At 45.8% G+C, this 27,312-nt stretch overlaps 1 protein-coding gene across 2 annotated transcripts in view; it reads left to right on the top strand.

Annotated features, from left to right (window-relative positions):
* Positions 1–17,834, top strand: part of ANOS1 (anosmin 1) — a 154,500-nt gene extending 136,666 nt beyond the window's left edge. For both annotated transcript variants that reach the window (XM_057496179.1, XM_057496178.1), the window contains 5 exons: positions 7,735–7,829; positions 10,412–10,583; positions 11,331–11,551; positions 12,603–12,744; positions 13,840–17,834. In XM_057496179.1, the coding sequence (XP_057352162.1) occupies positions 7,735–7,829; positions 10,412–10,583; positions 11,331–11,551; positions 12,603–12,744; positions 13,840–13,898 (689 nt within the window). In that variant the 3' untranslated portion in view covers positions 13,899–17,834. The remainder of the gene's footprint in view (positions 1–7,734; positions 7,830–10,411; positions 10,584–11,330; positions 11,552–12,602; positions 12,745–13,839) is intronic.
* The last annotated feature ends 9,478 nt before the right edge of the window (positions 17,835–27,312 follow it).

Raw genomic sequence — 27,312 nt, 5'->3', positions numbered from 1 at the left:
TGTGCTGCTGTGAACATCCTGTGAACACCCATCTTCGGTGCTAGTGTTCTCCCCCAGAGGCGACATTCTTAGGTCCTGAATAGCTGAGCTTTAGAAGACACAGCGTTTCAAAGTGCTTGTCCCGACGGACATTCCCATCACGAGGCTCCCAGCTGGGCCACGTTCTCTCCGCCAGGTGGAACTTGCCACCTTTTAAAGTTTAGCCATTCGGGTACCTGTGTAGTGACAGCTCGGGTGTCATGTTGATACCTGTTGGATTTGCATCAGGAACTATTTAGCCAGTCTGCCCTTCAACAGTCCTTTACCTTTGGAGTTCTGAGTCATCTGCTGGCTTTGTGTATTTTAAGTTTTTCTCTCACTCTGACCCGCTTACCTTTTTTCCTTAATTCTTAATGGTTTGTATGCTCAGAGATGATCGATTCAGCATTTTATTTCCCTTACAGTTAGTGGCTTCTTGTCTCGTGTAAGCAATCTTTGCTTATACAAGAGTCGCAGACACAGTCTCCTTATCTCATGGAATCGACACCATTTAACCTTTCTCTCTTAGGCTGACTTTGACCCAGAATTGAGGGAGTCAGTGTTCTTTTCTTTCTCTTTCTTCACTCTTGATCTCCAACTGACCTAGCATCATTTATTTAAACATGGTTCTTCCCTCAAAGCTTTGTGGTGCCATTTTTGTGGGAACTGAAATATATATGTATGCATGTATGTATTTATTTATTTATATGCAAGTTAATTTTGATCTTTCTATAGAGTCTTTGGGCATATGTCCCCACATTGTCTTAGCCACTATGGATTTATAAATATTTTCAATAATAGTCTTCCAATTATTTACTTTTTTCAAATTGTATTGTCTATTTGTGGTCCTTTGCATTTTTATATAAACATGTGCATTAGTTGTTCATTCTCCACAAAAACCTGAGATCCAATTTATTGAGATTGCGATTCATCTCGTGTCAGTGATAGGAGAATTCACACCTTAAAAATCTACAAACGTGATATTTTCACTGACAGCTAAGTGATCATGCTTGTCCTCAAGATCATAAATGTGTATACATGTAAATGTATGCCTGTGTATTTGCATAAATACACATACACATTACTTTAAATAATCCCAGAGCTCAGGAGATAGCTGAGAGGTAGAATGTGGATGTGAACCAGAGCTGTAGCACCGAATGCTTAATTTGTGTCAGAGTTTGCAAATGTGGGTTCATTTCTACCACATCACACAGCCACTTACCTAAGTACTAAGAAAAGTCATCCTCTAACTAAATTTTTGCATTTTTCCCAAAAGCCCTTTTCCTTAAGTTAGATCCATCCTGTTTCCTTTTTTATTTTAAATATGGAAACAGAATCAACATAGGAAAACACAGCGGTGCTCCCTTCTGCAGAAGCACTTGGTGGGTGGGTGTTGTAGCAACCTTTGGGGGGGTCCAGAGCAGACCAAGGTGGAGAGTGTGTGTTGCACTGTTATTGCACATTTTTCCTCCTTCCAGAAGCTTTAGAAGGCAGCCACCATGTGACCTACAGAATCCCAAACCAAAGTTTCCCCAGACATTATAACACAAGTGCATTCATAATTATTATAAATGCAGGAAGGGAGACACCTTTTAAATCAACACGCAGCCCTACTATCATATGAATTTTGTATAGAATGTGAATGTGGGATATGATTCTGTCCCGAAAGAGTGGAACGTAAACAAATGGAATGGAACATTATGGAACGGAATGGGATGGAATGTTACGCTGTAGAATGCAATAGAATGTTGTGGAATGGAATGGAATGTGACGAAATAGAGGGTACTAGAATGGTCTGGAATGGAATGGAGCATTATTTGATGGAATGGAATGATGGGGAAAGAAAGTTCTGGCTGGCTTTCCGGATTTCTCAACCCTAAAAAAGTATACCTTGTGTGCGTTATATGCAGCTCAATAGACCCCTCCCAAGTGGTTTTCAGCTGTGACACCGTAGCTGAGTATTCTTGAGTTACGACTGAGTCCCACCAGTGATAAATCACATAGAAGAGGTCCTTGTACACTCATCAAGACAAAGTTGTAAGAAGAAATTGGTCAATAGATGTCACATTTCCTGAAACTCATGGTGGGCAGGATGTTGATTTTGGATGTGTAGTTAAGGACGAACCAGCAGAAATCTATGCACTTCCCTTGAAATTTCCCAGAGAGGGAGCTTCAGGCTTTTTGTATGACTTAGGCAACATGTAATTTTGTAGGGAAAGGAGTCAGGCGTCAAATATGCACCCTTCTCAGCTTATTTGCATGTGATAGTTGGTTGTAATTCACCTTTGACAGTGAATTTGTAGAAGAAATGTTTTTGCAAAAGTAATAGTTCCCTTTATATAATGTTAACTAGTAATTTTATTATTCTATAGCCATTCGTTCATTTTTCCTGCGTGATAATAGAGATAATAGAATCCACAGATTGTTGTTCTGGCTTTTGGCTTCTGTCTTAGTGTTTGTACCCCATAAATATGAAAAGTTAGCTCAGACAGAGAGAAAACATTCATCCTTCTGCTGTGCAGAAGTACTTTATGTCTTGTAAGTGCTCAGAATTCTTAACTGTGCAAAGTCAAAAAGTTCTGTCTTACCAAAGCTTTTTTTTAATTTTTACAAAAATAAAGAGAACGAGGAATTATCCCAGGAAAACATGTCATTTCAACTAACATTTACTGAGCACCTCCTGCATGCCAGGCACTATTTCTGCAAGAGGCATGGCAGAGAGACAGAGATTCCTGCCCTGATGGAACTGGCATTCTCTGATGCCTTTCCAAATGCATGTCCCCCGCCCCAGAGTTGTGACTTCAATTTTCTGTTAGGACAGCTGTTCTGTGGTGCCCCAAGATGACCTCTGTGCCTCAGAGCTGTAATTTCAATGACCTCAGCATTCTGGATCATTAGACTTCTCTGAACTTAGAGATGAACATTTAATTAAAAATTTTGCAGCCCTTCATTTACACCAGACACTGAGAGTTAGATATATTGAGAAATAAATGGAATAATACTTTTTGAAGCATATTGAAAGTAAATTTCCATATTAAAAAAAACTTTTCAATGTACATTATAAAGAATATAATATATATTGAGAATATATAATATATATAAAGAATATAATGGTTCAAGAACCAGATCAATGAGGCATTTATCATAGCCTTTTCAAGGCTGTCCCCTTAGGAAGCAGTTGATATAATGATGTTTATAGACTGGGTCCTGGAGCCATATCCTAAAATATAAGCTCTCAGGATTTTAGTAATTGGCAAGGTGAAGCTAAAGATGAGATAACTGTATAAATGATTTCCATGGAAGCAAGTCAACTAACAGATACAAACGTGGGTATTTTCTTGTTTTTTTAATGTCCCCAAACTCAGTTTGGGGGGCACCGTTAAAAATGCTTTGAGGCAATTTTAAATCTAAGTTTGATATTCAGCAGATAAAATCAAGAGGACTTGGTGATGGGTTGAGGGACATGAACGGTGACAGGGAAGACGAGATCATATCTGTAGCTGGAGGCTGGCGGGGGGCATCACCTGCAGTGAGGGCAGCATTGGACCAGCAGATGGGGCGGTGAGCATTTTGAGTTTAAAAATGCCCCGGAGGCAGTGGAGAAAAGGAGGAGTTAGTGCAGTAGGAGGTGAAGGCGCTCCTCTGACTTTCCCCAGAATTAGGCAGCGCACAGCCTACACAACTACACAGTTTTCCTTGCTTGGATCTCAGGAGAGGTCAGACGTGGACACCGAGAGAGAGTTTCGATGAGAACGAGAGAAGGAACCTGTGTGGAGGAACTTCCAGCTCTGAAAGCAGGACAACGGGGATGACCCGGCAGAGGACACAGCGCATGCCCAGAGGGATCAGAGAAGACGGAGATTTGTGACAGGCCAAGGAAGCAAGGGTTTCAAGAAGAAAAGGGTGGTGATGAAGAATGTCAAAATATTGCTCAGGCTGCGTGGGAGATGTGGGAAAGCCTGCTGGGCTGAGTGGCCCGCCAGTGACCACTCTTTAAATAGAAGGATATAATTTGAATGCTGCCCGTCCAATATGTTAGCACTAAAGTGTGAAGATTGGGTTTAAGGCAACAAAGGAAAATGTGGAATTCATTAGGCATGTAACACAAGAGGCTACCTTTTACTACTGATTTCAAAATGGTAAGAGCATCAGTCGATCCTCGTTATTCCCTGGTTCTGTGTTGACAGAGTCATCTACTCACTAACATTTACGTGGAACCCCCAAACCAATGCTCGTGACACTTTTGTGGTGCTGTGCGGAGATGCACATGCTCAGAGTGGCGATAAATTTGAGGACCCTGTGTACACATTCCCAGCAGGGCGACCCTGTGCCTTCTTGTCTCAGCTCCCAGGCTGCAAACAAGCGTCCTTTGCAGGGTCTGTTTAGAGCCATTGTTTTTGTTCTTTTCTTTTTTTTGCACTGCCTTGCTTTTCGTTGGGAGATTTTGCTATTTAAACTGGCCCCCAAGTGTATTTGCTGAAGTGCTGCCTAGCCTTTCTAAGCCTTTTAAGCATGAAAACTGTAATATGCCTCACAGTAAATAAGATACTGAGATAAGCTTTGTTCAGGTATGAGCTGTTGGCCTTTGGTGTTCATGAATCAGAAACGTGGTGCATTCAGAAAAAGAGAGACTTTGCTGGTGTATGCTCAAGGCTGCTCTGTAAGGGCCTAGAGGGATGTCAAATGTGTGTGCGATGAAGCTGTAGGAAACATAAAAAGTGGCTAAATATGCGATTCTTGAGAAGTTATAAAACAAAGTACAGTGGACGGTAACTATCTTGAGTTTTCACGGAAGGCTAAAGGAATCCACGGTCGCGCTTGGACACCATCATAAAAACTTCTCAACTAGCGTGTGTAAGCTATAGAGTCATAAGACAATTAAGACCTTACAAGAAATATATGTTACATATGGCATCTTTAAACACAAGCACACATAAGAGAAGATATGTATCAACTGGCAGACGGAACCGTTGTGACCTGAGGTTCATTAGAACTGAAGCCTGCATCTCCTCAACAAGGGCTGTTCAGTATTCGCTAACTCGGCGTTCACGGTGATTTTCTAATCCATTGTGAATAATGGGGATTGTCTAGACATCCAGGCACGATGCACGCCGCCTTTTGATGGAGCTTGAAAACCCGAGGAGTGATGTGTGTGTTTTGAAAATGTGCCACACAGACGGCAGAAGACAACGTGTTCGTTTTAATCAGGCTTACAAATGTAGGTGTTATTATGCAGCTTTGGTGAGGCCAGCAAATCAAGAGAGAAGTGCCATTGCAAAGAGGGCTTATTACTCCCAGTGTGCAAAGAGGAAGAGGTGGGTGTGTGGAGATGCGCAGGGCCAGCCGGGGGGCAGCGGGAGCCAGGCAGCTGTGCTCAGGGGCCTGCCTGGTGGGCTCCTGCAGGAGGGAACCGGGGCCCCCGCGAAGCAGCCCCAGGGGCGGCTAGTGTGAACAGTTCCAGCGGCGTGCGCCATGGGGGTACCTGGGCATGGGGTGCTGAGGGCAGGAGCCAGTGGCCCTGAGGGTGAGCACCTGCCGGGAGGGGTGTGTGACCTCTGGGTGGCTGGCCTGCCTACGAAAGGAGTGCTTCCAGCTGACTGCTTGCTGTCTGAAGGCAGGAAGGGACAGTCCCCCCAGGGACAGCAAGAGCATCATGTCTGAACATTAGAAATACAGAAAATGAGAAGATGTGAGTAGGTAAAAGGCAACGTGAAAGCAGGGGGCCAACTTGAAGCCCCAGATCGAGAATATAGGGTTAGAAATTGAGTTTGGAAAGTGTCTTTGGGACAGGCAGTTGGGGGCTGCGGGTCTTCAGGAGAACAGTTTGGGTGGGAGCCATTAGCAGGGGCAGATGGTGTTGAAAGTCCGGGGAACACAGGTGGCCCACGGAGAAGGTGGGGGCTGTGGTGTTAGGCGCGGAGAGCTGAAGGCAGGGTGCATGCCCGCTCCCCTGAGTGCCTCCTGGGGAGGTACCGTCATGTCACAAGGTACATGTAGGGCCCTTTTAGCATGCCCACAGGCATAGGTCGCACATCCCGTAACTGTCACAGTGAGCCAGAACCTGTCCCCTGCTGTTCCCAAGCAAAGAGTGTCAGTCATGCGCTGTCGCCACTCAGCGCTTCTCGCTGGCTCTTCTCTGTGGCTGGAACTGCTCAGCCCAGGATGGCAGCCCCCAGCCCCCTGTGGCCATTGAGGCTGATGAAATAAATGAAAATTCAGAAGTAGATCCCGTGGCTGCGTTAGCCATATTTCAGCTGCTCCACAGGTGGGGCTGACCAGGGGCCACCACGCAGGAACATTTCAGTGGCGCAGAGGACGCTGTGGGTCCTGCCGGCCAGAAGCCTGGGCCAGTCCTTCCGCCAGCCCTCTCTCCGTCCAGCCTCTCCAGGAGACAGGCCGGCCTCTCCAGGAGACAGGCCGGCCGCGCTATGTGAAATCGGAACCCTCGGCCACATGCCCTGCCTCTCTCCACCTCCCGTGTTTATCCACAGCCTTTTGCCACGAAGTCAAATGTGTGCCTTTCTTTCTCATTTGTGCGGCACGCTTATGAGCCACGAGGGCCGCTGCTGCTGGGTGGCTGCTTCACCACTCTGCCCAGGGCAGCCCTCTTGTTGAATTTGCTCTTGATTGATTCATACTTACGGATAACGTGTAATTCTTTCCTCCCCCTGAAATGTCTTTGATGTCTGCCGGGCCAAAGTTCACACCTTGAGTAAGGGGTCTGCTTTTAACCAAACACCGCCAGTGCCCGCTTGGTGCCTCTTTATTTCCTCTGACTTCAACTTCTTCTTTTCTCATTCTGAAGTGCTGCGCAGGGCCGGTTCCCACTGCACCACCAGCCTCCCTGCCTCTGTCTCATCGAAGCGTTTTGCCCTCTGGGAACCTCCATGCAGGCGGAGACACTCGTTCCCTGCAGAAGTCCCGGCTTCTCCCGCCTGGGACAGCCGGGGTGATTATAAACCTCACAGCATCCCCCTTCTTTCCCAGCTCAGAGACTCTCTTGTCATCATTTTCTCTTTTCCACCGATTGCCCAAGGAAAGAAGGGGATGGCATAGGCTGCTCCCCCTGGGAATGGGGACGTGGAAAGGGTCTGTCTTCTCGCCTGTCCTTGAGACTTTGAGTGGCATTTCAGTACAAATACATGGGAGGCCAGGATGTATGCGGTGAGGCAGGGGACGCCATGCACCCCTGCAGCCGCTGATAGGTAGGGTTCAAACGGGAATACGTCTGATCAGCCCATTCTTTGAGGAAAATGCTTTACTGGCCTGGGTTCAGTAGCGTCTCTACCAGGTTTAGCAGAAGAATACAGGCTTCAGAGGCATGTGATGTCTCCACCCTCCTTCCAGCACAGGAGTTAAGCAAACAGCTGCCGAGTGTGGCCCTGTCTTGTAGGGGTTGACCTGTCCTAGGAACCACTCCAGCGTTATTCCCAAGACATTGCTGGCATCCCTGGGCTGTGACTGTGACGTGTTCCCTGCTCAGCTCTTCCACATCAGCACAGGCTTTCCTGCGGCAGCGTGCATCCCCCAACTTCGCTGCTCATAAGGAAACATGAAGCAGCATTCTGCAAGGCGTGCACGCCTCCTGTAATTCATGTGTGCGTTACTGGGTCACGGCAGAATTTTATTTTCTTCCTTTCTCTCGCACGCTTTAAGAGCATTGGGCTGGTACCATGTGACTTCCACACTGTTCTTTTGTGCATTTTGATGTTTCAGATCCCAGCGTCAGTCGCTACCACGTGCGCTGGTTTCCGGAAGTCTGTGCACACAACAAAACCACCAGACCGGCGACATCGTCTGTTGTGACCCAGGTAAGCAGATGGTCACACCGGACAGGAAGGTGTGCAGACCATTGAGGAATGGTCGGCTCCTGCTCATCGAATTAGCTACTGAATAAATGACTGCATGGAACTGGACGTCTAATGGCTATTATGGTCTGTCACCCTCTTGCCCATTTGACATTACACCGAGGGCTTAATGCTGTTGTTGACCCATGGCAGGGCCCAAAATGCAGAGACTAAAGATGCGTGGTTCCATAACAGCAGTAGGCTCGTAGACACTGAGAAGGGACTGGTGGTTACCAGGGGGGAACGGGATAAAGGGGCACGGTAATTCGTCATCACAATTTAAGTTGGTCACCAGGACGGTAGTACAGTATGGAGAATATAGGCAAAGATTCTGTAACATCTTTCAACATTGACAGATAGTAACGGCACTAATGGGGGGTGAGGATGTTATAATACGGGTGACTGTTGAACCACTGTGTTGTGCATTTGAAACCAACGTAAGATTGTATATCAATGATACTTCAATAAAAAAAAAAGACACACTGTTAACGAACTCCCAGGTCACAGAAGAAATGCTTCTGAGTCTCTGTGTGTTTTATCTTGATTGGACAGAAGCTTTGAGTTACTGTCTGGATTTTGACTTGGCACAGTGATCAAAAGATAGTATTTCCCAGTGAATTTCTGTATGACTGACTATCCATGTCCCTACCACCTGTCCTATACACCACACATCAGATTTGACTTTTAACTTTACAAGAATGCTCAGCTCCTCAGGGATAATAACTTTACCAAAACTATTCAGTATATTGCAGGTATTTTGAGGTTAATGCATGAATTATCGAGCAGGATCAACAAAGCAACAGAAAATGTGGATCAGGACATCAAATTATATGTGGTGTGAATGACAGCAGCTTATATGTACCATAGCAGCACAGTTTAAAATATCAAAAGGCATGGCCCCTAATGTATAATTGATATTGATGCATGAGATTAAACGACAACATTTTTCTTTTGAATATTTTCTAAAGCAACAAGTACAGTATTTTTAGAATCTTATGTCATCACGTGACTTCAAGATGGTGAGATAACATGAGTCGCTGGGTCCACAGCCGGGCTGTTTCTTGCCAGATCTGACTTTTTCCAACTCATGCTCACCAACATTACCCCTTTTATTTTTCCTTAAGCTCCCATAGTTTGTGGCCTTCAGCAAACAAACGGGAAACAAACAAGGAAAAGCAGAGAAAGAAATGAACAGAAGCAGGATTTACTAAGTTTTTTGTGGGCGGGGAATGAGGCTTTTCCTTGTTTTTCTTAGGCGTGCTTTGGAATTGTTTGGAATGTGGCTTATTTTCGGGGAGCTGGCCCGTCCTAGGCTCCTCATCTTTTGAAACGCTCAAGCTGATCGTAGCTCTTTACTGAGCCTTCAATGTGTCCGGTAGACATAAGAATCAAAGTCCTGCAAAGGCAGGCTGTCCAAGGCTTAGAACTTGACTGTTTCCATTTTTAAATGATGTTTAGACACATTTATTTTCATTGCTACATTGGAGCATCGGCTCATTTGCCCATTGCTCCACAGACGTCTGCCTTCTGTGCCACATGAAAGCGTTCTTGGGATATCTGCGAAGCAGTATCCTTCGTGGCCAACTTGGAATTCCAGTACATTCCCATACAAGTGCAGATTCGTTCCTGAAATAAGCATCTCATGTTCTGGGTCACCCCCATCTCCGGTCCCCTCCACAGATGGGCACCAGCTCTCTCCCCAGATTTCCTGCTCCACCAGCCACAGCGGCTTCTGCTCTTGACCCAAGTGATTGAGGGAAGGGCTGGAGCCTGTTTTCATTTAATTCGTGTCCCATGGTGTCCTCTGCATCCATGCGGCTGCCCGGCAGGGACCCCATCCTTCACCCAGAGGGCACCATGCAGGGCCATTGCACCTGTATCTTTTATACACACGCGTCGAGCTCTGACACTCTGACCCAGAATGGACAAGCATAACAGACAGATACAAGAGACGCACAGCGACGCACCTGTTACAGCCATCATGTCGCCATTCCGTGTTAGGCTCAAGTTGTATTCTAAGCCTCTTATTCCTCAACATTTTGACCTGCTTTTCCTACCTCTGTTTAATCACAGTGTTAGAGCAGGAAGCATTAATAAGGAGGGGAAAATGCATTGCTAAAGAGGTCTTCATTGTTTTTATAAAGAAACTTACACGTAAGCTAAGCCTGTCTCTCTGAGAAGCCTGAGCTAGCTTTTTTCGTATTTAAAGAAGTTAGATTTTTACTTACAGCTTTGCAGTGCCGCCTGCCCCACTGCCAACTCAGAAACACACTGGCTTTGAAGGTTACAGTTGTCTGCTTTGATGCAGAATCCCCGGGGTCCCGTCCAATTCTAGGCGACATGTCCAATGCCATGGGAGTGTTTCACAATTGTAATTAATCAAAACATGGACAGTGTCTCCTTTGTACTTTTTATAAAAGCCATATTGCACACGCTCCCTATAGACGAAAATACCCTTGTTGGCATATGATTTCATCTCCTGCCCATTTTTTTTTTTTATCCCTAATGAGATTTACTGCTGACGTATTCTCTTTCTCTTGCTCTAGGAAAATTATCTAATCCTTCAAGATCTGTCCTTTTCCTGCAAATACACGGTAACCGTCCAACCAACGCGGCCAAAGGGCCGTTTGAAGGCAGAAACCGTTTTCTTTACGACTCCGCCCTGCTCTGCCCTGAAGGGGAAAAGCCACAAACATGTGACCTGCCCGGGCGAAGCCGGTAAGCTTTGACCTGAACTTCCACGTGCGTGGCTGTGGCTGTGGTGTGTGTGTGACCCCCTGACAATAGTTCCAAACTGCATTTCACGAGACCCTAAACATGAACTCCTCTTTCAAACTGTCATATTATGGCCCAGTTTTGGAGGTCATATATGGATGAATGTACGCATTACTTTACGCCATTGGAAAGGCATCCTTTGCTGGCGATAGTATCCTTTTAGAAATGAAGGCAAACTTTATAGCCTGCCTATGTTCTGGCAGACTGTATGTAAAGCATTTCATTTTTATCCCACCCCTTTGCCATATGATTATCCTTACACACTTTCCACGCCTTGGAAACCCGCCAGACCTTGTCTTATCCCTTCCCATCCCCTTCTCCTTGCCAAAGCCCCGTTCCTGCCCCCAGGGCAGCTACTCCCAGGCTGCTGGAACACGGCGCCCGAAGCACTTTCCAGTAACTCCTAGGAAAACTTGAATATCCACCCTTGTCATCGCAGACTTTTCTGTTCTTGAAGAAATGGCCACATCTTGCCAGACTGCCAAATTCTCTCTCCTTTTTGCATCCCCAAGGCAGGGCTATAAAAAAATAATCCCCACGGGATTAGCACCCCTTTGCCCAGGGTTGCAGTTGGTGTGGCTTTTGCTCAAATACTGTCCCCATAGGTCCAAGGGGGGATGGCCCAGCAGGGTGCCCGGTCCCATGTCTCTCCTCCTCCAGTAATGCTGGTGTTCCCTCTCACCGCCACAGGTCCTGTTCTTCCCAAGGTGCTTGCGAGGCCCGAGAACCTTTCTGCTTCATTCATTGTCCAAGACGTGAACATCACAGGCCACTTTTCGTGGAAGATGGCCAAGGCCAATCTCTACCAGCCCGTGACTGGCTTCCAAGTGACGTGGGCCGAGGTCACGACGGAGAGCAGACAGAACAGCCTGCCGAACAGCATCATTTCACAGTCCCAGATCCTGCCCTCGGTATGTGCCCGCTCAGTTCCGACGTCCCCTGCCCGTGCGTAGTGACCATCAAGAGTTGAATATTTCCATCGTGCTGTGTGACTGTACTATTGCTGCTTAATTGTACATTTTCTTCTTCCAAACATATTAATTTAAGTATTAACAAATATCACAAGACTTCCTTTGAATAAACTATCTAGATAAACTCTGATTACGAGAGACAGCTCTTCAACAGACCTTATCCTGCCCTGTATGTAGGTGGTGTAACAAGTTTTTTCTACCTTTGTTCACCCCCTGTCCCTCTGGTCCAAGTGGACATGCCCTGTTTGAAGTGTTAAACTGGGGGAAAAAAAATAGCTAAAAGAAGCTGGTTGTTTTTCTTTCTTTCCCCCTTCAAATTTGGCTGGAGCCCATAGTGAGTTGGCCTATCTTGCCGGCCACTTCATTCCTTGGCTTCAAGAAAAAAATCATGTGTGGGCTTTTACCCTCTCCAAAAAAACACCCTTTGGACATTCAACTCCTGCTCCAAAAAGAAAAAACAAAAAAAAACAAAAAACTTAAATCCTGGAGGGAAAATTTCTTAAGAATTAGAAAGTAGTTATTCCATGAACGTATGAGGGTTTTATTGAGTTTGGAGAACAATGTGTTGGCCTGAAAACCCACATTTTCAGTCATGGCCATTGACAGAGACTGGGTTTTTAGGAAAACAGTTGGCTCATTCACGGAAATGTGGATTATCAGGAATTCACATCACAAGGTGGGCAGATGAACACTTTAAAGCATGGGAAAGTCTTAAAGTGACAGAATAAAAACCGAAATCCTTGAGAACTGGCACCGCAGCCAATTTCAGTGCTGCCAAGCATCTCAGGCTGCCAAGAACTGAGTAGGTGCTGAGATGATCCAGCACAGCCAGGGCGGGCAGCATTCTGCAAATGGCGCCGTCGTGGTACAGAGCAGGGGACCTTGACCAAAGTCTCACCCGGGGAAACAAACGGTCCTGCAATATGTGTCCACTCTGCGCGTTGTTCATAAAAGGTCACTGACAACCACCTTTTTTGCACAACTTCCTCAGGATCATTATCTGCTAACGGTGCCCAATCTGAGGCCGTCCACCCTCTACCGACTGGAGGTTCAAGTGCTGAGCACGGGAGGGGAAGGGCCCGCCACCATCAAGACCTTCCGGACCCCGGACCTCCCGCCGTCGGCGGCACACAGTGAGTGCTGCCCTGTCCTGTGAAACACTAAGATAACACACGTTACGACAGTTGCCTGTGACAGAAGGCAGCCTCTTACCTGAAAGTCTTCCTCCCCAGCTGTGCTTTCTAAGTTTTATTCCAGCTGCCTGCAGTGTAAGTTACACGGCTGACGCTCAGTAGCCCCCTTTTCCACCCTCTCCCTCCCTCCTTTCTTTTCCGTATTTATTTTCCATCTAATGCGTGCTTTTCCCTTGTGTTTTAAACCATAAATACATACAGGGAAGAAAAGTCTATCATCTCATCAATCAAAATCTTTTTACATTATGATTTTCAAATATAACAATATAGGAAACAGTATTTTGCTAAGGAGCTTATTTTCTTATGACATGAATTTTACTACATGTACTACATGCATTTTCTTTATAATATGACCCAAATCAATCCCTTTGATTTGTTGCTAAACAAATAAATTTTGTAAAAATTAAAAACATCACCTGTTTCAAAAGAATCTTGCTGATGTTTAATGATGTGCATTATTGCTTTCCAGCTTAAATTTAAAAAGCTCTGTCTAAAGATTTGTCCGCTGGTAAGAGCATTGAGAAGCAATTCTAGTTTGACAACTGATTTTTTAAATGGTGGATCACATTTGCCCCCGATAACTTTTTACGCTTACAATTTTAAAGAAAAACAAAACCTGTCAGAATGGGAGACCTTGATGGCCCTGACCTGTGTAAAGGTTGAGTGAATATGACTTTCTGATGTTGTTCCATTGTCGTTGGGATTGATAAAGCTATTTATTCATTTTTAGACCTTTCTGAGGAAACAAAAAGGATTTCAAATGCTTAAATAATTGTAAAATGAGGAGAGCTGCTTGTCTTCTTCCTCTAGAGATTTTATAGTTTGGGGGAGAGAAGAGAGGAGGGGAGAAGGGCCAACTGGGGAGGGAGGGAGGAAACCGGGGTGGATGCATGCACGCCGGAGCCTGCAGACTTGCACCAGTGTGCTGGCAGGGCCTCGGCCTGGGTCGAGGCCTCCCTGCACACGTGTCCTCCTGCGGTTTATTCCGCACCTGGGGAGCAGCCTGACTGACGTGCGTCCTCTGTCACTTCTCAGGACCCCATCTTAAACATCGTCATCCCCACCACTACAAGCCTTCTCCACAAAGATACTAGACAGCTCCCAACGATGTCCACACATCGAGCGACCACATACCCGTTGACCCTCCGATGATTCTGAGCGCTCAGAGGCCATGGGTCCCCCCAGCGCAGCTCCCACCTAACGTCGTGTGCTAAGTTCTTCTATCCATCCCAGAGGCTTCTGGAAACAAGTGGCAAATAGCCAGTGAGGATGGACACTGGTTTCCTGTAAGAACGGATAAAACAGAGACTCAGCCTATTTAACTGCACATTCTGTTTCCGCCTATGGTTGCCTGAATCTCAGTGACTGGGGAGCTGAGATTTCCCTGCATTTCAAGTGGCAAATTCTGGAAGGAAGTCAGCATAACAAATACCCAACTCACACGCATACTAAGCATGAACTTCATCAATAAAACACTTTTAAATTACTGATTTGATTGGAAAAATCAACTATGATTATACCGTTTTTAGGCCCTGATTATTGAAATCTTTTGTAAGATGATTTTTATCATGTGTGATTTTTAACAGAAAATTTATAATCTGAAACATACCGATTAATTTATATTAAAAAAACACTCCCACTTGAAGCAGCATAAGCATTTTGTTCAGAGGAAAACGAGAGTTCCATTTGTAGATTATGTTGTACGAACGACGTCCCAAGCCGGACGCGTTTAGTGAGCTAAGCTGCTATCCGGAGTTCGCCTTGGAGAAATTAAAATTCTCTTCTGGGATAGTTCTTAATATTTCATCCTGTAACATGAGGGATTTCCCTGATACGTTATTTATGTTTTCCTTTTTTCCCTCTAAAGTGGAGAATAGCTGCTGGGTGGTTCACCTTGTGTCTAAACATTTACAAAACCTCTTGAAATGAAAGAAGCCCAGCTATTGTATATTTTCAAAATATTTACAGAGATTTGCCCTTTTCTTAGTCAAAGTAAGCTATTGGTATGCTGGAATATTCTCAGTGATGGTAGAAGAGCAGGGACTTTGACTGGCAGACGAGGTCAGATCTGCCTCTGATGACTCTCACCACTCTTTCAAAGCCATTATATCTCATTGCCTTGGAAACCTCCCGGACTGCAGATGTCCCCCTTAGAGCGTGAACTCACCTCAGAAGCCGTCATGAGTCTGTTATCAGTGTATATACTGGGGCAGCCTTTCCCCCAGAAATGTTTAGTTTAATGCATTTTTTTTCTTGAGTTACTGTCCACATACATGCTTTGAAATCTGCATATATGTTTGTGTCCTTGTCCTTTATAAGAGTATGTGTGTGTGTACAGACACATGCATATACATGCGAATCACACAGAAATTGTTTTCACAGCTCACAAATGGTGGATAAAGATGGTCTTGTAGAGATCTGAAGGATAATAATACATCTTCCCCAACAATGTTTAGTCTGAGGAAAGAACAATGTGTCACAATGAAATATTTTAAAGGAAAGGCTTCCTCATTTCATTATCTACCCAAGTAAAATGGGGAAACGTTCAGTCATGTCTTGGTCGGTTTTGATGGTGGAACCTGCTCGTTGTGGCTTTGTTGTTCCCTGGAAGTGCAGATGCCCTGACAGTCCCGGGGAGACCTGTCCACCTGGCACCTTCATTTCGTGAGGCTTCGCTTCAGTGTCTAAAGGCAGAAGCGATGTAAGATGGAGAGAAACTATTTGTATTACTCTGTCAATGCATATCTTTAGGAAACAAAGCCTGTAACAGATACTGAAAACTGTTCCCTGTGTATTAAACCATTTTGAAAGTTGGTAATGCAGCCTAATTTTGCAGCTTCATGCCACGGACAGAGAGGGGAAATCTCAAAATACAAGTTCACGTTGCCTCTGAATGGTTTTCTGAAGCTCCCAGCGTGGCCTGGGATGGACTTAACCACAGTGTGTTGTGAAATCACCTGGTTTCAAGCATTAGATATTTTGAATAGAGAGAACAGGAAACAGCTTTCATTTAAATCACCCCGAGCTTGAGCAAACACCACAGAGATCTCTGAAACTATGATTTATTCTAGTGTCTTTTTCAGCATCTGAATTTCAAATTCCTATAATTTCAAAAATGAAGTCTTGTAATTATCGGCTACTAGTTTATATTTTACCTTAATTTGTCATGAACAAATTCACGTATTTGTCCTAGCCAATTCTTGTACTGTTGTATAGTCTAAAATGAAGGAGTATATATACATAGAGACAAAATATTATTAAATATTACGTAAGTTTAATTTTTTAAATTTAATTATGTTTCTTTTGTCTGGGTAATAGACACAGTGAATATATTTTTACTTTGGATAAAGATTCTGAAGCTCACACGTTCCTTAAAAAATCTAAAGCAGTTCTTATGCGCATCTAATTTTGCTATAATATTCAGTATGTTAAGTTTTATTACTATTATTAGAAGAAAAATGCTATTAGGCCATAAAAGAAACATGAGCGTTGAAACTCAAATTATGAATTTTAGTCACCTCCAATAATATTCAGATGTGCAAAGACAATTACAATGCTTTGAACTTGAAAATTAAAATTTTGAGCATCCTAAATAAAGGGATAAAATACGTTCTTCTAAAAAACCTGGTTTTGGTGGCTGTTTCATTAAAATTACGTGCATTATTTGAGAAAAGGTATATTCAGTGATAGTATTTACTCTTTTTAAAGCTGAGCTCATCAAAAGCAGTAAGTCATGAAGTCCAGGCAGTTGACTCGATTGCCCTGAGCGGTATGCAGCCGTTCAGCGAAAATGCTCATGTTGTCACAGTGGACCCATGCGAACCCCTCAGTGTGGTCTGCTCTTCCCAGGCATTGATCATTCTAACTGGACAAGTTAGAGATGATAAAGCGATGACAGGTAATTTTTGAGATGCTTATTAAACATAGTAGAAAGTTTCAAAAGGTGTCTAAACCCCAGAACCCAGCTCACTGCGCTGCAGAGCAGCAGCTCTCGGGCCAGCACTGTAGCCCATGGGGCTGCTCGGGGCTCTGTGGGGCTGCAGTGTGCGCTCTGTAGGACGCGGTGCAGCAACCCTGGCCCTTATTGTCTAGATGCCAGAAGCATCTCCCCCAAATGGTGACAACCAGAAATTCGTCAGACATTGCCAACGCCCTCCACGTGATAAAGTCACCCGTGGTTGCGGGTCACTGCCTTGTGGGGTGATGTTTATGAATGGATGAGAATTTGCCCCATATGAGGAACCGACAACATGGCAGGGGGGAGCTCTGGGAACCTAGGAACAGCCAGGAAGGTAGAAGATTTGGTTCAGAGCCCTAAATTATGTCTTTCCTGTCTGCTGAGAAACCTAATCAAAAGACTGAATTCTAACTTGTGTCTGTATCATGGAAGTATGAATACTAATTTTGTTCTGCATACGAGACATCATTGGTGATGTGACTTATTTATTTAACACCCTTTATTACACCGTGTGCCATGTATTTCCTCAAGTTTATTCACTCCCATGATTGCAAATATTACTAAATCTAGTTACACAAACTTTGGCATTAGAACCAGAACACAAAAGCTGAGTATCTGTTGCATGTACTTTAAAATACATTTAAAATATAAATAAATGCATACAAGTGGGGACTCTTCTCTATGATTTTGCATGGCCAGACTCAGTTTCTTACCTCTACTGAATATTTTAGCAAGCTATACGATTTGCAGCGTGATTAACAGAGATCTGTATGTTAACTTAATATTTACTTAATTACTTTATAATGTGCAGATAACAGAATGCCTACCTTCTCATCCGAATGCTCTGTAGACATCATGTCCCTTACAGTGGTCATTTAAAGTCACTATTTATTTATGTTTGTAATAAAAACTGTTTGATTTTTGTGTGTCATGTTATTTAGAGAGAAGTAATCCTGTAAAAAACATTTGTAAAAACAAAAAAGTATTGTAAATAGTCTGATATTTGGTGACTCATTATTTTCATGGTAGAATTTGTACATACTGATTCAGTAATAAAGTACCCTTAAACCTGCCCACTGGACTAGACTCATTTGTTTGCTTAAAAAAGGAGACCTTTTTTTTCCCCCCTGCTTAAGAAAAATTAAGTTTCCTACGCTCCCTGGGCTATGCTCCCTGTCAGTATGAATGGAATTTGGGGTCTAGTAAATGTAACAAAAGTGTGCTTCATGCTAATGAAACTGTTGTGGGAACTGATGTACAGCAATTGAGAATTTTTGCATGCGATTCACCCCTACATCCTGAGGGTTTGTTGGCATGTTTTACCAGTAGTCTACAAGGGCAGAGTGCCCCCCCACCAGGGTCTGTCCATCAAATGCCAGTTAGGCGTAGTGCCAGCAAGCATTGGTCCGTCTCTGAGTTGGGACAGGACATTGTGGGCGGAAGGCCGCGTGTGTCCAGCATCCCCACAGCGCGTTAAGAGGCCGCACGCCTGCCTCCTGGCGCATGGAGCAAGTCTGGGGATGGCAGAGAGGCAGGCTGTCCCAGAAAGCCTGGCAGCTCAGGGGGTGGTTTCCAGGAGCCCGTGTCACGTCTGTGTCCTGAAAACCACTCTTTCCTCCCTACACTTAGAGCACAGAGGCTGCCTTGCCTGCTGTGTGCCTGCTTGCATGCCAGAGGTTGGGGGCACTGAGTGGGGCCAGCTCCCTGGGGGGGACTCCTGAGAATTCTCTGCTGGGAGGGGTGGGGGACAAAGAGGGAGGCTCAGTGCAGCGGGAAGGCATGCAGTGTGTGGCCGGGAGGGACTGTCAGCGGTGCAGAAAGGCAGCCAAGCTGCCCAGGCCCGTGCGAGGCGGGCAGGCCACGCGGCCTTCGTGCAGGTAGCCGTGGGGGATGTGCCCACAGGCCGAGGAAGCCTTGGCCATGGAGGTGAGCATAGGATGGGGAAAAGCAGCCTCCTAGGAATCGGGAGCATCCCCTGGGGCCACGTGGAGTGCCTTTGTTTACCAACGGTGACATTTTTCTGCCCAGATTCACTGAAAACTTTGTGTTCCTGTGTAATCGATTGGAAGCCGCTGCCCCTAGACATGCCTGGCTGGCCAGCCCTCGGCCACCTCCCAGCAGTCCCAGTGGCAAATGCCAGCACAGGGCCGCAGGCCGGATGGCTGCACTGGTGCCAAGTATGCCAGAGGTGAGTCCCCAGGGACAGGAGCAAATGGGCTGTGGCCGGGGTGGAGCGGGATGTTTGGGGTCACCGTCTGCAGGTGACGAGAGCTTCTGACCTGGACGAGATGTGCCTGGCTCTGCGCTGGGCATGTGCTACATGCCCTGAACTCTGCATTTTAAAATGCCTCCTTTCATGTTACATGAACCTTACCTCCATACACAGAAAATATTAGCAATGCCACCTAATTCCCAAATACGAGCAGAGGCATACATCACATTCCATTGTAGGGAGGTACAACTGAATGGTTCTTGCCCGTGGCAGGAGGTTTCTGTCTTTATTTGCAGTGTAAATTATCCCTGTGATTTTCAAACAAAAAGTAAGCAAAATGATGGTGGCACTGAAGGAATGTACTGGTGTTGGTCTTGTGCAAGAAATACCAGAGAAGGTGGCTTAGTCTGGGCTCCCCGTGGGGATGGCCTAGCATGTCACAGGTGACACCAGGTCAAAGCTGGCCCCGAGCCTCTGTCCACTCCGTGGCCTGAGGCTGCGTGGCCACTGCTCCCCCATGTGGCCTTCCGTCTGCCCTCCACTGTGCACTCCAAGAGCAGGGATTGCGGGCTCTGGCCCCAGAGACCAGGCGTCAAGCGTACGAGAAAAACGGGATTTTGGCCATCAGCTCCGCTTGCGTGAGCAACACCATAGGGTGCACAGCTGTTCAGGGCCGGGGGGGACGCTGTGGCAGAGACTCAAAACCCAGCGACTATGTTTAGTATTGTTCCTCTGGGGAGATGTTTTCACACACATGTGTCTTGAGAACATGACTTTGTCCTAAATTGGAGAACTTTGATGCATTCCAGCCATTTATGGAACATGCCATTTCAGGGGAGATGGCTGTGGGTGACAGAAATTGAGCCTTCTCTGTGTGTTACATGTGGGGTGCGCCCATCTTTCCCCTGCCTCAGCTTTCTGACTCAAAGTCACAACTGGGCCACTTTGTGGCTTTGGGGAAGATGGGGTTCGTTATATAGACGTGTTGTGAAAATTCCAAAGTGTGTGTGTGTGTGTGTGTGTGTGTGTGTGTGTGTATAAAAGCATCAGATAACTAAGGCAACTGTATTCCCTGAGATAATTCAGTGCAATTGATAGGAAAAAGCCCCTTACCATGTGTGTAGCAATCCCTGGAGTGATGGGAAGCATTCTAGAGTAGGATGAGGAAACGAACTGCTTCTGTAAGATGCGTGGTGGAAAGCTCTGATCTACAGATAATGCAGTAGAGGAATGTGGAAAAGCCAGGACTACGAATGAGAAAATGTAGCATTAAGAGATAAATGGTGAATGAGGAGAGTAAGTGGAGACAGTAGGCGGACGTTCATGAGGCCCGGGGAAGCGGGTGGAGAAAGAGTAAGGCGAGGGCATGAAGCCAGGACACAGGCGCTGTGCTAACTCAGACGCCACGCCAGGCCGTAAGCTGGGGCCGCTGGAGCAAAGGCAGTTACGAGCATGTGGCCGTCTGTGCAGTGACTTGGGCTGGAGAAGCAGACACGGAGCTAGAACTGCGTGCAATCCGGCCTCACTGCATAGGATTTCGCCTTACCGACCGCACATGCACGGCCGTGCCCTCCGTTTACCAGTCTTTTGGAAGGAGTCATTCTTACTTACTTTTTTATTTTGTGATTCCCATTGTAGAAATAATAAAGAGCAGTTACTACCCTGGACCTCCAGTTTCCCCCAGAAGGTAACATCTTCCCAAAGTCCAGTTTCATCACCAGGAAATTCACATTGAATATCATCCTGGAGCTTATTTAGATTCTACTGCTGTTACATGAATGTATGTGTGTATATGTAGTTCTGTGTGATTTTATCACACATGTACATGCCATTGTGTTTTAAGCAGAACATCTGAAAGGCACACAATTACTTAAATTACTTTTAAGGAAGTATTATTTATTTTTGCATGTTTCCTCTAAGGCTGAATGCCATTTGTTTTATGCTGATTTTAAGTTCAGTGATATAGAAATGACCACCTCAACCTGCATTTCATACTGTCCTGAATTCCAGTTAGTGAATTGTCTTCATAAAGCGGTGGCCTGTCTAGTAAGTCTGCACAGAAAAATCTGTCTTGTCCAATGTATTGAATTTATGTGTAAGTAAAATCTATGGATTTGAAAAGTCATTTCACAGTTACAAGAGTAATTCGTGTGCCTGTTTATGGTCCAGAAGTCGACGTGAGGGATTAAAAAAGAAGGTACCAGTAAAATTCATCATTATTTGGAAAGGAACACATTGCCCAAAGTAGGAAAGAGATTGAAATTTCAGATTCATGTAACACTTCAAGATTGAGTTTCGAAAAATCTCCTCTGATAATCAGCATGACCCTTGGTCAGCCGCTCTGACAACTGGCTGCCCATTAGCATCCCCGGGGGAGCTCTGAAGAACACCAGTGTCTTCTGGCACCTTGAGGTCTGCAGTGAAGTGTGCACGTCAGGCCTGTGTTAACGTGTCCCCAGGGAGTTCTGATACACGCTCAGTGCTGAGACCCACTCCGTAGCCTGGGAGGAGACACCAAATGGTACATGTGATAAACATTCCTGCCTGCAGAGCTGAAGAAGTAAAAAGTCCCAGGGAAGTATCACCTTTTGATTGCACTCAGTTGTTTTTTTTCCTTTTATGCTTTATGCTTGACTAAATTACACATAAAACTTTAGTTACAGATACAATACCCATGCAAAGACATTTACGTGTAGCTGGATGTAGGTCTACATATAAGTTGACATCTCCCATTTGGTCTTGTTTTGTCTGTCCCTGGGCATTTATCTTGGGAAATAGTAATAAAACACAGAGGTAATCAGTGGTGTTAGTAGAAATGACACGTTTGTGTGGCCTTGAGAAACAACTTTCAGACAGGCAGCTTCTAGGGACTGAGAGGTCATCAGACAGACAGTCAGAATCGATTATGTGTTGTCCTTCCTTACAGCACCAGGTTCTGTGTGACCCGAAACTGATCTGACTGACCTTTTCATCTCAGGTATCTCTTCCGTCATCTCAATAGCCCATCAAGTGCAACTGGGTTCATTACGAATAACGGAGACCATCCCTCGTTCCTTTATGGGGCTGACTGCTGGGCCTCACCCCAGGTCGATCATAAGGCCCTCCTTGTAGTTTATGAGACGAACGGCATACAGTGCTAACCCCTAGCGCTAACACATCCTGAATCCCGGGTAATTGTCAGGCACCAGGCGAAGGGTGTTCTTTGCACCAGGTCATTCATTTCTCTCACCGTCCTATGGGGCTGGCAGCACCTTAAAGCTGAGAAGACTGAGGCACAAGTTGTTTAAGTCAGTGTCTGATGAAATAAGGCCACCAATATCCTTGCAGGACCACCACCCTGCCAGCCTGTCCGCCATCACCTGAGGTGACAAAACGTACTACAGAGTCGGTAAGTAAGCGCATGATTTTTCCTGTGTGGGTGTAATACTAGGTACGCAGGTGTGAAATGCATATGCTGCTACATATATGTATGTGTACATGTCAATGTGACTTGATGTGTAGGAGGGATTGGTTTGTTCGTTTGCTCAATCCTGTTGTGTATTTGCTCTTGAGTCACACCTGACCGATCCCATCAGCATCTTGACAGCGGGAGGTTTTAGTGCCTCTGAATGGATCCTAACCAGCAGCAGAGGGGGAACCACTGCCTTGCAGAACCAGGCGAAGTCTCAGCACTGTTGGAAGGCTTCTGCACTTTGCCTTCCACCTAAGTTTCCTCAAAATGTGTCTCGAGTTGGCGACTGGCATGGGTACTAATGAATATGGGTCATCTCGAAATTCTTTTGCAAAATCTCCTCATTCTCTTCTCCCTCCGCTACCCAAATTGTACAGGAGACATTCTAATTGTTTTATGACTTTGCACAGAAAATTATACTTTTCAGTTTCTGAGGAAATTTGGGACAGTTCAGGAGACATCCGTTTAAAGCCTTTGTCAGAGACTTGAGTGGGAGTGCCTGTATTCGTGCGGTCATCGGTTTTGTTCACGATGACTCACTGCCCTGGGGTTGGCAAATAGTTGCATTGTTTCCCTGGCCATTCGTTTCCTGTCCCATCGCCAGTCAGGTGGTACACTCAGTGTCTAGGTGGGAGGTTTTAAGAAAATTAAAAAGGCCCCTTGTGTAGGTTTGCTGCCTGTGGTTCTGGTTTGGACTCTCACACACATGGGAAGGTCACTGCATGTGGCTCAAGCCCACGTTTCTGAGTGCTCAATATCTGCCAGGTTAAATTAGACTGTGAAGTTGGAGACGTAGTCCTCTGGGCATTTTACATGGGCAACTGTTGCTCAATATTTTAAAATTACATTTGTATGGATATAAGTGATTATTGAATCAAGTACGTCAAATGTTTCATGGAGATATCATTATTTTTTTTAATTTGAAAAAGGATTATTGACTGAGGACTGGATTGAAGACTCAGTATTTCGGTTTGTCCCCACGGGGACAATTATAGCTTTCTCCAAAGATGGTAAATCTTAAACCATACAGTGGTTTAAGGTTTACCAATGAGTGTATTTACTAGAATGCTGTTCGCAAATAAACGGCAGTGTTGACTAGACCTCTGTAGTCACGGTAGAGAGAACGGCTGATAAAAGATGCTCCAGTATCGCCCAGCCAGGAATGCAAAACATTTCGGTGCCTTATCACCAAATTCTCTTAACAGCACTTCCTTCCTCCAAAAGGGACACTGGCTCCAGGCTGGGAAGGACGTGCCAGCGAGGCGTCCTTCCCTCCCTCCCCGCTGCCCCCATCGGGCTGGCCCTTGCTGTTTCCCCAGACATCCCAGAGTGGTACCAAAGCAAAGCCTGGCCAAATTCTGGTCCCACAGCCTTGCAGGCAGAGGATGGCCCTGCGCCGCCTTCCAAGCACAGGCAGGAGCGCTGCACCTCCGTGTGGACAGAGGCGACTTTGTGCCTCCATCCCTGCGGCTTGCAGGCGCTGCTCTGTAGTTTGGGGGAGACCTGAAGCCAAACATGGGTGATCATGCGGTCACGGGCACCCAGCCCCTGGAAAAAATGCGGAAGGAAACACTGCAGGGAGTCCCCTGGGAAGGCAGAATGCACGTCCTGCAGGGCTGGGCATGGCCAGGAGGCCAACAGCAAGCCGTTGCCCAGCACGAGGTCAGCTTAAGCGGACATGTGTGTCTGAGCCCCCGAAGGGGTGTCTTATGCAGGTGGATGGCCAACCCCACAACGTCTCTGGAGGGCTTTTAAAGAGACGAACCTCTTGCATGAATGTTTTACTGCCTTAAGAATTGGCCTTTTGTTGGGGGATTGTCCGCATGCCTCTCCCCGCACAGGCCATGGAGGACTTGGCTGAGGGAGTCCTCCTGGTGTGTGTCCAGGTCCAGAAGCAAGGAGCTCGCCTTGCAGCTGGGAGGGAGCCTTCCAGTCAGATCTGGCATAAAGGACGAGTCTGTCTGCATCCATAAATAAGGTTTGGTCCACTGGGGTGCCCAGACGGGTCGGCCACGCTGCTCAGCGATGAGCCGTTAACTGGGGCTGGGAGTGGGACCCAGAAGAGGGATCATCTGGGGACCGCGGAGCCGGATTCCATCCTGAGGCCCTCGGCCCGCTCGGGAAGGCTGACCGGGATCTGCACGCAAAGCACTCAGCCCCCGGGCCACCTGGGCTGAGTCTGAACGTGCTGCTTGGAGTCCAATCCTGTAATTATTCCCCACGGACATTGTCTTCTTGAGAAAACCAAAGTGTGTGTCACCATTCATATCTACACTCATCTGACATTGGATGGACTCCCTGTTGCATAAAAATTGTTCTCAATATCACTCACTGTCTTCCAGAAATTTCTATATAGCAAATGGAACTGCAGAAGAACACTTGGAGTTATTTTTCTCTCTTTCTGTCTCTCTGTCACTCCAGGTAAACTGGTAGTGGACATGCCATAAACTATTCAAACACAGCCAGTGTCCTGGATGCAATTGGCTCAGAGAACCTCACAAAGGGAGGCCGATTCTGGGCCATCCCTTTTCTTGCTTTCTCCAGCTCCTCGGCTAACCCGCAGGCATGGCCCGAGGCTCCTCTTTCCAGCTTCAAAGCCTGCACAGAAGGCCTCCGCCCGCCGCATTATCCATCTTCTTTTCTGCCTTTGTGGAGCCTTGTGAATACATGGGGCCCATCCAAAGGACCCAGGGTAATTTCCCTGTTGGAAACTCAGCTGATGAGCAACTTTAATGCTCTCTGCAGTTTTAATTCCCCATCGCTATGTAAGATGTTCCCAGAATGAAACAGTCTCGTAGTAGACGTTCAATATGCAAAGTTCCCATTTCTGCTCCCTGCCCTCTCAGCTACCCAGAGGAACACGCCGCTGACATATTCATGAGTATCCTTGTATCTTTCCCTGTATGCATTTACAGAGTGGCCTTTTTCATACAAATCCAAATTGTATGTATTATTCCTCATCTATGAATATGTCTTACTGATCTTTTTATGTCCGTGCATATACACCCCCCCGTCCTTTCTGATTAGAACGCTGTAGGCTGAAACACCATCGATTGCATAACCATTTTAATGGGGATGGAGTTTGAGGGCTTATTTCGCCCACTGTCACTTTGTTCTTATCTGTGTATGTGTCCTTGTAACATACATCTGTGTGTGCCTACGCAGGCTGCCCCCTGTCATTTGTGTGTGTGTTTCTGTGATCCTTGTGTATAACATCTGTGCACACATGTAGGTAGTTTTAGGATGGATTTTTAGAACAGGTTCCAAAAATATGTGCAGCTTCTTTTTCAGAAGCTGATAGAGTCAATTTTCTGGGACAGCCCATTTCCCCACCAGCCTGTCAACTCTATTACAAGTTTCTAAAGTTTTGTCAATCTGTTGGTTAAGAGATAATGTCAGATATGGTTTTCATCTTTACTTCCAACCTGACCAGAGAGGACTTCCCATCTGGATTGGTTCACTGGGCACTCTTGATCTGTTGATTGCCCCTTATGCCATTTGCTTACATTCTTTTCTTTTTAAATTCTTTGATGTAGACAAAAGGAACTATGATTCTGAACTTTGATTGTCTGACTCAAATATAGCCAGTCTCATTCTGGAGTTTGCTTGATGTGAATTCTTGTTGACGATGCACAGGAAAAGTTCAACTTTGGTGGGACTGGGCCCGTGAATCCTCTATGGCTGCTGGGTTTGTGTCTTTCTTCCTAAGAGCAGCTGCATTGTAAGAATATATAGATGGAGGCCTCTCAGACATCTGTAAACTTATCTATAGTTTCTATTTATCTCTTCAATGCATCTAGTAAGAGACAGGGGAGTCTTATGTGTTTACTTTTTTTTTTAAAGTGGATTCACACTGTTACCAACAACAGTTTGCCCCTATTGACGTGAAGTCCATCATTATTATGTCTCCATGAAGACACTGAGTTGAGTCTAAAAAACGGCTATTTTCTTTGATTCATATGGATTCTTCAGGCAGAGAAAAAAGTGTCCCCTGGTGGTGCAGAATCCATGCCTGTGCCTAGTTTCTCGAAATTGCTCCAGGAAAACGCATTCAAGCTGCAAATCCTAAAGGTGCCTATGTGTGTGTCAGAAGCTTCTTTAGACAGCATACAGAGAGTATTACTAATAATAGTCATACCCCCCTGCCCAAACAGTAGTTAGTGTTTCTTGTCATTTTGTGTGTGTGCCAGACATTGTGCTCCAGTGATTTCTTTGAGTGCATCCTCCTTTAATCCTTGTACCAACTTGACACGGCCGGTCCCAGGACCAGTCCCACTTTATAGAGAGGAGAGAGGCACACGGAGGCGAGGAACATGCCCGGGTTCTCAGCCGGCAGCCCACAGAACTGCACATTGACTTCAGAGCATGTTCTTAACAGGAAGCCATGTGGTCTCTGAGTGTAACTGTGGAACTTGGTGACTGTCACCTCCAGGACGTGAAAACTTTCTCTTTTGAGACTGATGTACCTGAGAATCAACGTGTGGAAGGCGTCCCCCCGCACCTGCTTTTCCACGTCACCTACTGAAACTGTTGCTCTTGTGCTTTACAGAAGACAGTCCCACCTCTCCGACATCCCAAGTCCCGCTGTGGCGCGTCATGATCCTGATGGGAAAGCGTTCCAACGGGCCAGCGTGAGAACGGAAAGGGTGGGGGGACAGCCAAGGATTTTCCAAGAACATCATGAGAACTCCCAGTAGAGGCTTCTGTTTTTGTAAGAAGGGAAGCATGGTGTTTGACACAAGGTATTTCGTTCAAGTGATGATGTGCTATTTCCGCAGACCTTGTAGAGTCAATGGGAACAGCAGCACTGTCACTTTAGAACCCTGTGAAAATTCTTAGTAACATCTCCCAGCTAAAGGTGGAATAAAAACTTCTCCTGGGGAAGAT

The sequence above is a fragment of the Manis pentadactyla genome, chromosome X (genome assembly GCF_030020395.1).
Source record: "Manis pentadactyla isolate mManPen7 chromosome X, mManPen7.hap1, whole genome shotgun sequence".
NCBI lineage: Eukaryota > Metazoa > Chordata > Mammalia > Pholidota > Manidae > Manis > Manis pentadactyla.
The sequence above is the reverse complement of the archived record's forward strand: the minus strand, read 5'-3'. Positions and strand labels throughout refer to the sequence as shown.